We start from the raw sequence: 9,532 nt of genomic DNA on the forward strand, positions 1-9,532 counted from the left end.
GTTCGTCGTGTACTCGTCGCGATGCCTATGCAAAACGTGGACGATGGCTTCAATCAGTACATGCTTGAGCTGACTGAGTGAAATCAGCAGCGTGCCTTGGGGCATTTCTTTTGATGTGCAGAAAAAGAAAGGCTGGAAGCAAGCTCCCTGTACACGTACGTTGATGGTTCCTCGTACAAAAAGCAGACTGCGTGCCAAGTTGGTCAGACAAAGTCCCACGCCAGTGGCCAAGTAAACATTCACATAATAAAACTGCCGATCGGTCATTGAAACAGGTTAATGCAACAACAAAGATAGCAAATTTCGTTACGGTTTCTAAGCATCGGCGAGGCAGAAAGCTTGATACCTGCCCACTCGCCAGCACGTACCTCGGAGTGCTGCAGTGCCGTGTCCGACACCCACACAGATAGCCACCAATTGTTCACTACATTGCCCGCTGGATAAGCAAGCAAGGCCATGATCACTGCAGCTGCAAAGACGCGCGAGCCGTAGTGGCCAAAATAACTGCACATCAAGTGTCAGTTCTGAGCACAAACGCCCAACGAAAGCAATACAAAGACATGTGGCGCGGCGACTCACCCCTTCACAGTTTGCCATGCAATTTGCCCTGTTTCAGACGCTTCAGAAGCAACATCGCCTGTCCTCGCCGTGGCCTGATCGTCGTCAGTGTCGTTGAGGTCCTGTTCAGTCGGGCACGCAGATACACTGTGAGATTGGAAAGGCGCTTCGCTTCGTGACAAAGGATGACTTGAGCCACCAGCAGCGCAAACGTGGCCTGCAGGCAAAAACATCACCTCGTAATCCACAACGACCCAACTAAGGTTACGATCACGACCCGAGCGCAACAAATGAACTTCAACAGCATCAATGTCAGAGTCGTGGCGGGTATTAGACACGGGTTCCAATGCCGCATTGTGCGTGTGGGTGTGGCGGCGACGCCGAATAAGACGAGAATGCGATCGCCGAGACGAAGCCCGTGAGGAGATGGGGCTCTTGGCACCGGCGGTCGCGAAACGATGCGCCAGTCGGTGTGTGCTTTTCGAGTCTTCGCGCACCGTCTCCAGCGGTATGTCATTTTCCAGGTCGGCCTCCGCCTCCGCCTCCGTCTCTGTGCCGGAAGTGAGGTCGGGATAACTGGCCCAAATGCCCAATGAAGCAAGTTGATCGTATGTGCCTTGGGCCACCATGTTGCCCGTGGCGTCCAACACCACAATCAAGGAGACGTGGGGTGACTGGAGAACCTGACGCGAATGCGAAACCAGCACTCGCGTACTGTCTGCAAGATGGTGAAGGATGGCACGCTCAAAGACCTGCGCGGAGACGCGAGCATCCAGGCTGGCCAGCACATCATCCAGACAAATAATCTGTCGCTTGGCGTAAAGGACTTGACCACATGGCGTGTTCAAAATCATTGGTAAGTTCTCGTTTGAATCCCGTTTAAGAGCATGGCTGAGATGAGAAGGCAAAATAAACGCCCAAGGAACTCACCTCGCGCAAGCGCAATGCGTTGTTTTTGACCGCCGCTGACGGCCGCTCCACCCTCACCCAACAAGGTCGCGTCACCATGAGGCAGCTGCCTGATATCCGCATCTGGTGCATGAGCAGCAAGATAAGGATGAGACCCTGCAGCGGCTACAAACACGGTTGTAGAGGTATTCCTGCGCATCAACGCCACGCACCCAGACAACAGGCATGCAGGACGGCAGAGTACTGGATTGGGTCCAAAGGTCGACCAAAAAGGATGTTGTCTCGGATTGACTCGCCGGTGACCCAGGGCGTCTGCGGCACATATGCCAGGGTACCAGCCACGTGGACTCGACCCGCTCGCACGACCGTGTTGCCTAGGAGCGTTTGCAAGAGGGTTGATTTGCCGGCGGAGGTTGGACCTGTGACCACCACCAAGGAGCCAGGCTCGGCCTGCAGTACGTCGCAAAAGACATTATCCAGTCGATGAGCGCACATGTGCGTTCAAGCCCAATTTTGCGGTCAAGCACGCCCACTCAACGGGTTGGACGTGCCCTGAAAGAGAACAAGATGAGAAAGCGTCATACATGCTCGACAGACCAACCTGGAAGGAGAGGTTGTTGAGGATAATCGACTGTTTGGCGCCGTAACTCACGCCAGCACCTGTGACCTCTATGCCCCCAGGTGCAGCGGCTCCATGTAATGTGTGGGAATAGCTCGCTTGTGGCACGGTCTGAAGAAGGACAGAATGATTGAATCAGACCTCAACGGCACATTGCTCAGGAGGCAAGGGCGGGCACAGCGGCATATCTGCTCACCTTGGTATTGAAGAGAACGGACAGGCGATCCAGTGAGACCTTGACATCCATGGCGCTTGTTATAGCAAACGGCAAGTATGACACGGGTCTTCGGAGCAGGTTGTACCAAGCCAAGCATGTAAAGGCTGTGCTCGCGCTGAGGGGCGTTTCGTGAGTGTAGGCATACGTCAGAAAAGAGAGTGTGGGTGCGAGTGTGCGCCCCGAGTTGATGACGAAATTGAGCACGGCATTGAGTGTTTGTTTACGCTTTTGCTGCGCCAATTCCTCTGCTCGGACAGCTGTAATCTGTTGTTCAGCCCAAGCTTCCCAGCAAAAGGTCTTGAGCACTGCACTGGCAGTAAGAGCCCGTTGTGTGAGCCGCGTGCGCCGATCACGACACTCCTGAATTTGTGCGGACGCTCGCTATTGGAGAATGCAAATGAACAAAGTGGTGCAAAAATGAGACCGAGTAGAAATTTCCGAGACCCGGACAATCACAGGCTAAGCATTGGTGTGTGTCAGGTTCGTTCTCGACAGGAAGCAGGAACACCTCACTTTGATTCCGGCGATGATGCAAACGAGGGCTGGCACTGATACGACGTAAACGCCGACGCCAACCCACATGGCAAAGCCAAGGTGCATGTTGAGAAAATAGAGGCCGGTACCAAGAATAAGAAGGGAGCACCAGGTACCCCAATGAAAGGACGGAATGAGGTAGGTATCCGAAATCCGTGCCGCGTCGATCATGAGCAGATTGGTGAGCTGGCCAGGGGAGAATTCAGCCAAGACGGTACGGCTGTGCCGGCGCACGTGTTCGTACACTTGTTGCATGAGCGCTGCTTTGGTGTGAAGGCAGCATCGCATACCCACGCCCCAGAACTGTTGCTCAAGCAGCGCCTGCCCGGCCGTGCAAAAGAAAAGGGCAACGGCGAGCACATAAGCTTTGGTGAGATCGCGGCTGTGGGCTTCGTGGTCATCCTTTTCGTTGGGCAGGCGCTCGATGACATCAAGGAGAGATTCCGTCACGAGAGGGACTCCAAAACTGATGCAAGTGCTGAGCAGGACCATGACAGCCGACAAGAAAAAGGTCTGCCAGAAGAGTCCGAGAAGGACGCTGTAGAGGGCGCTGGCATTGACATGGGAGTGGATACGTTTCCATTGGTCGTGGAGTCGATGCCCAATGTATCGAGCATGATCCACCAAAGCCACAGGAGGAAGGTCGGCCACCGTAACGGCACGGTGCTTGAATGCGGTGTGCAAGAGTGGCCACAGCCAAGTGTACATGAGGCGAGCGCCGAGGCTGCTGGTTTCTTCAGGCGATCGCTCGGCCATGTCTGGAGGACACGACTCGGAGAGTCCCCTTTCAGAGGAGAGTAGGTCATATGCCAGAATATGGTCCGAGTTCATCGCATCCACGCTGGTGCGCGGGTGCGTGCGACCTGAAGTAGTGCAGCAGTGCGAGCGTGAGGAGGAGTCGATGTGAATTGTGCATTGTCAGCTGCAGCTGTAGCCAGGCCTGGGGGGCACGTGTGTATGACCGTACCAGTAGGGAGATCGTAATCCTTGATGAGGGGGGTGGTCTCGGTATCTGCATTGATAGAGCTTGCTACTGAAGGATGTGACGGATGATTGGCGCGACGGGAGTGGACACGGGCGGTGAGGTACTGGAAGGGGTCTGAAGTTTCTTTTTGGAGGTATAGCCGGCGAGCTCGAAGTACGAAGAGGGCGGCAATGAGCGTAATGATGGAAACAATGAGGAGTAGGCATTCGACGGCTGGAACAATGAGGTCGGCACGATCGATGGGCCCTCGAGCATACTCATCGTACACGGCGTAGGCGCTGAGGGTCAGCAAGGCTGTCCACGCGAGCAGTAGTAGACGCCGCAGCCCTCTGGACCAGCCATAGCGTAGGCTGAGCAGCATCTGCATCCAAGAGGCGGCAATGGTGATCCCAGTGACAACATGGGCCACCCGTGTGTATGTGTGGCCATCCCAGGCGACGCTGACCGCGATGCCCATCTGGGCAGCAGCCGTTATGAGCAAGCAGCATCGGAGCGACCAGAGTCGTAAGCTGAGGTGACCCGGGCGAAAGAGGCGCGCCGAGGGGTCGAAGTTGGCGAAGAAAAAGAGGTAGAAAAGCAGAAGCAGATGAATGGGGAATCCTGTGTAGAGGGTGACTCTGCTGCAGGGATTGCTCTCGCCCGGAGGCCGGAAGGCAATGTGACCATCATGTTCCATGCCCAGATGCGCTGAGCTGTTGCTGCTGCGGCACCAGTACATGGCCACAAAGTCAGGCATGGTGTCGGGTCGGTGCTTGCCTGCTTTGATTGAACCACTCTGGGCCGCGCTCGCCGATACTCTTGTTGCGACGACAGCCACCACACCGACGATATCACCCTCGTTTGCCAATCAGAGCTGTTTGACCAGCTCCTTGACACGGCCTTGTGGCCACGACGGCACCGGCAGACGGACCAATCAACTTCTCACTGAGCTAATCATCCATCTCGTCTATCCACTTCACATGTCACTGCATGGACTTTGACGGGTATGCTGCGATCGTCCTATTTGGTTTCTCGCACCACCAGCCGTCGGCGAGCACATCACTTCAACATCTGCACATACCACCCAGCCCCGCCAGCCATGATCTTGCAGCGACCAGTAGGCAGTGTGCGCTGCGAATACGGGGCGGTGGGCCGTGGATACCGCCAGAGGTGCACCGATCGAGCTCCGCAACTCGTGTGTGTGTGCTGATTCTGATTTTGCTCTCTGCTCTGCTTGCATGTGTGTGTCTGACAATTGCCCCTCTCTCTCTCTGTACCTTTGCAGTTGCCTCTGAACCAATTCATTCCCCTCACTCCGTCTCTCTCTCTCTCTCTCTCTGTACCAATTCATTCTCTCTCTCTGTCTCTCTCTCTCTCTCTGTCTCTCTCTCTCTGTCTCTCTCTCTCTCTCTCGGTCTCTGTCTCTCTCTCTCTTGATTTTTATTTTTTTCCTCGACAAGAGTAAGGGACATAAGGACTGGAGAATGGCGGCTCGACAAGGGCCCGCATTGCCGCCGCACCTCGCACGGCAACGCCAGCAAGAGGCTGAGGCCAAGGAAGCAGCGCCAAGCGTGGCAGGCCCGGCACTACCACCCCATTTGCAGACTCGTCGTGATGCTGACGTGAGTGACCGAGACACACCAGGTGCTTCACACAGTGCTGTTGATGATGGTCCCGCCGCTGTGGCCGGACCAAGCCTACCACCGGGGTTTGTCCGAACTGCTGTTCCTGAATTGGACCGGCGCCCCGTCGCTGGTCCGGCCCGGCCACCAGTCAACGCCGATACAACTGGCGGAGATGCCGGTCCTGTGTCGCGCCCAGATGAGGATTCGGATTCGGACGACGATGACATTGGGCCGATGCCGCAGGCCCCAGGTGACGCCGAGGCCAGCGACCACGCAACGGTTTTGGCTGACTTTGAACGTCGCGCGAAGCAGCAGAAGGACACCCTCCTGGGTCTTAACCGCCCTGTTGCCACCGAGCGGGAGAGCTGGATGACCGAACTACCTGAAGCCTACCGCAAGAACTTTGGCATGGACAACCGCTCCTTCCGGCAGTCATACGGCGCTGGTCAGGTGGATCAGAGCTGGGCCCGGGCGCCCTCGAGTGCGCAGCCAGGCAGTGAAGCACCTACCCCGCAACCGCCTTCCAAGGGTCCTGCGCCGCAGCCAACCGTGCGCGCCGCACAGCAGCAACAGGAAGCCGCCCGGGTAGTGCAGGCATACAACGAGAAGCATCGCGGACAGTCGTTGGTTGACATGCACAAGGCAAAACGTGCCAAGCAACAGGAGACCAGTGGTTCTAAACCAGCTGGCCGCCGTCGGTTCGATCCAGATGTAGATTTGCACGGTACCCGCATCAGTGCCGACAAACAACGACAGATGATTGCCAAGGCCTCGTCTTTCCAAAGTCGCTTTGCTCATGGCAAGTATTAGGGAGCGCTGGAGCGTTGACTTCCACCTGTCAATGCCGCTGATCATGATTGAAATTGAGTCGAGAATTGGTACCGAGTATTGTGTTGATTGTTGTTGGGGGTCGATGGCCGGGCGTCGTGTGTTACTGTATCCGTAAGCCGTGGGGTTGGGTTTCTTTGTTGTCATAGACATGTAACGACGACAACAACAGCAGTGCCGTGTACGAGTACGAGCCCAAAATCGTGAAAAGTACCAGACAAGAGTCGCTTCACTTGACGATAGCTGGAGTTGAGCCACAGCAAGTCGAATCAAGACGAGACGAGCCAGGGTTTTTTTCAAGCCAACGTTGGTCGCTTGACGACCCAAATGTAGTACATACTACAACGGTTAGAAGCAAAAGCCAGCACACACGCACACACACACACACGCGCACGCCGAAGACACACGAGGTGACACAGAAGAGATCGAGCACAATTAACACAAGCGAGCAGCAAAAGACACATCGTAAAAAAAAAAAAAAAAACCAGCAAAAATACAGCAAAAAATCAGCAAAAATGCAGCAAAAATACAGCGAAAACAACGTCAGACAATTCATTTGTTTTTTTTCGCACACACAGCGAGGTAACACGAGGTCGTCTGTCGGGGCAGCCGGCATTCCGGGCTCTGTGAACGCAGCAGCAGTAGTAGCAGCAGCAGCATGACAAAGGCGAGGACCAGGAGCGAGCTTGACGAGCTGGTCCAGCGCGGTGAGTGTGTCCAAGGCATGGTTGGAAGACGAACAACTGCTGTCATCCCTACGCGATACTCTCACGTGCAATGGCGGCAGACTATACGGAGCAGGCTCATCAACGATACAAGGAGTTGGCGCAGGAACTACCTGGGCTAGCCTACAGGCCCGGGGCAGCTGTCAAGGCGCACAGTCAGCAGGATGAAGCGGCAGGCTCACATCTCTTTGCAACAGTGCGTCACTTCCCCCGCGTCAAGGGCCGTGCAGCCGCCAGCTCACAGCTCACCCAGAGGTGCACATGCGCCACGGGTGCCCCCAACATCTAGGATGTTGCTGCGTCCGACAACACACCTTGGGACTACAAATCCTATTATCGCCACATCAATCCCTCCCACCACGCCCGGTACCCTCAGATTTTGAATGCATCTGCCCTCGTGGCACAGGCCAGACGGTAGGACCCTCGTCATCGCTGTCTTTCAAGCATCCAACATGCGCCTCTCCCGCCCCATCGCGGCTGGTGCGCACAGGCACTCACTCGCTGCCGCATTCACACGCGCACAAGAAGCACACACAATCTCATGCTGTATGTTATGTTGTGTTGGCAGCACCTTTATGAGAGAAGTACTCAATAAGAGCCCAGCCGGGGACGCAGCCGAGACCGTCGACGTTGCAGCTGAAACGCCACCAGTCCCGATAGCCGCAACCACGCCAGGCGACAGCAGTACAGCACACCACAACACAGAGCTCCCAGCGCCCTCAGACTTTGCACTTGCCATGGTCACATACAAGCGACTAGACCTGCTAGCACGACATTGGATCCGCATCCGAGCCCGAGACGCAGCCGTGCTCGGGCTATCGCGACGTCAACGACTATGGCAACGCCGACACGACCAGCCGAATCAAACGAGTCGGGCTGTTCGGGTGACGGCCGTGGACGTGAACAGCGCTGTGCAACTGGCAAAGCGGGTACCTGCCCCTCTCCAAGAGACTAGCAACCGGCACACGGGGCGGTGCGCCGCCGTGTCCAGTCTTCTGGGGCTTGACCCCGTTGACCTGGAGTCGCAGAACCCAGAGGAGATCGATTCACACTGGGAGGGGTTTGAATCGTCGGGCTCTGATGCCCCGGACCGCGGCACAAGCCCAGGCATCGCCGCAGACGTGCAACCCAGTGCGCGGCCGCATGAGTCACGCATGAGTATATTTCGTCTATTCGCAGCGGTGGACGGTGCAACGGCACGGCTACAAGCCTCGATGGAGCGGAGGCTTGGAGATGCTGCCCGGTCGAGCAGTGAGGAAAGTGCTGACACGGATGAATTATGGGCTCGCGTCGGCGGTCGCCCCGACTCACCACCTCCACTCAAGCAGCATCGCCGCCGTCGACACACGTCGCGAAGGAAAGGGACGACACGCACGGAGAGCGACAGCGACAGCGATAGCCAAAGCGACAGCGACAGCAGCAGCAACGACGACGACGACGACGACGACAGCGTCAGCCAATGCGAAGAGGACCAGGGGGACGAGGCGGTCGAGGGGAGCGCGTGGCCGGGCGCCATCCACACTTCGACAGCCACCACCCCGAAGCGGTCGCGCCTTGCAGTGGGGCGTCGAACCGGGGCACCCGTGGGCGGAGCCGCACGCAAGTCGCCTCGTACCGCCCATGGCGCGGGGCTTCCATCCCCAAAACGCAAAAAGCAAAGCACTGCGCGCCGGCCTACGGCAACGGCGAGTAGCAAACCCAAGCGCACCACGCGACGTGCGAGCGCCGCTCAGCGCCCCAACTACAATGAAATGTCGGACAGTCAGTCATCAGATGTGTCTCTAAACCTTCACATGTTCGACTGATGAAGCTCCTACGCATGCGGCGACCCGCCTGACCAATTGAAGCGTTGACTTTGAGTCCCCAGAATTCTTTATCCCTCGACTCCATCTTCACGTGTCACATGTCAACAGAAGACGAGAGTCATCGCACACGACGCGCAACCCATAAGAAGAAAGGTGACTCGGACATGGTAGAAATGCGTCGCTCCGTGGTGCGTGTGGGAGGTCATTGGTGGACGCAAAGTCAAAATTACATGTAATTCACACGCAAAAAAACAAAGGCTGTGACATGCCATGCCAGCCAGCCAAAAAAAATCATATTCTCAGGGGGTTGCCGGGAATTGAACCCGGGACCTTCCGCACCCTAAGCGGAAATCATACCACTAGACCACAACCCCTGATGCTGCTGAAGCTGTTCAACGTGACAGCTAAAAGAATTTATAAATGACAGTCAGATAGAGCGCCCTGGAAAAAAAAAAAGTAAGCAAATAAATAATCAAGAAGAGGAAAAAGAATCAAGGGGGTTGCCGGGAATTGAACCCGGGACCTTCCGCACCCTAAGCGGAAATCATACCACTAGACCACAACCCCATTGTTGTGATGAGTGAAGAGGGTCAAAATATTACATATAAACAGCAATCCACTTTATTGATAAAACGTCAGCAAAAACATGCTACGAGGCAAAAAGTCAAAGGGGGTTGCCGGGAATTGAACCCGGGACCTTCCGCACCCTAAGCGGAAATCATACCACTAGACCACAACCCCTTTGAGA

At 56.0% G+C, this 9,532-nt stretch overlaps 3 protein-coding genes across 3 annotated transcripts; 2 read left to right on the forward strand and 1 right to left on the reverse strand.

The window, feature by feature from the left end:
* Window positions 1-1,292: 1,292 nt before the first annotated feature.
* MONBRDRAFT_15527 (uncharacterized protein) lies at window positions 1,293-1,962 on the reverse strand (the record flags this gene model as incomplete). The annotated part of the gene is made up of 3 exons (XM_001744254.1): window positions 1,293-1,384; window positions 1,489-1,590; window positions 1,680-1,962. Coding segments are annotated over 3 exons (477 nt in total), but the record flags the coding sequence as incomplete, so codon positions are not given.
* Window positions 1,963-5,285: 3,323 nt separating this feature from the next.
* Window positions 5,286-6,236, forward strand: MONBRDRAFT_6708 (uncharacterized protein; the record flags this gene model as incomplete). The annotated part of the gene is made up of 1 exon (XM_001744063.1): window positions 5,286-6,236. One exon carries the CDS (start codon window positions 5,286-5,288, stop codon window positions 6,234-6,236), a length of 951 nt encoding a protein of 316 aa, XP_001744115.1.
* Window positions 6,237-7,031: 795 nt separating this feature from the next.
* MONBRDRAFT_6709 (uncharacterized protein) lies at window positions 7,032-8,784 on the forward strand (the record flags this gene model as incomplete). Its single annotated transcript, XM_001744064.1, has 2 exons — window positions 7,032-7,234; window positions 7,548-8,784. 2 exons carry the CDS (start codon window positions 7,032-7,034, stop codon window positions 8,782-8,784), a joined length of 1,440 nt encoding a protein of 479 aa, XP_001744116.1.
* Between the last annotated feature and the right edge of the window lie 748 nt (window positions 8,785-9,532).

This window comes from Monosiga brevicollis, genomic scaffold (genome assembly GCF_000002865.3).
Source record: "Monosiga brevicollis MX1 MONBRscaffold_5 genomic scaffold, whole genome shotgun sequence".
Lineage (NCBI taxonomy): Eukaryota > Choanoflagellata > Craspedida > Salpingoecidae > Monosiga > Monosiga brevicollis.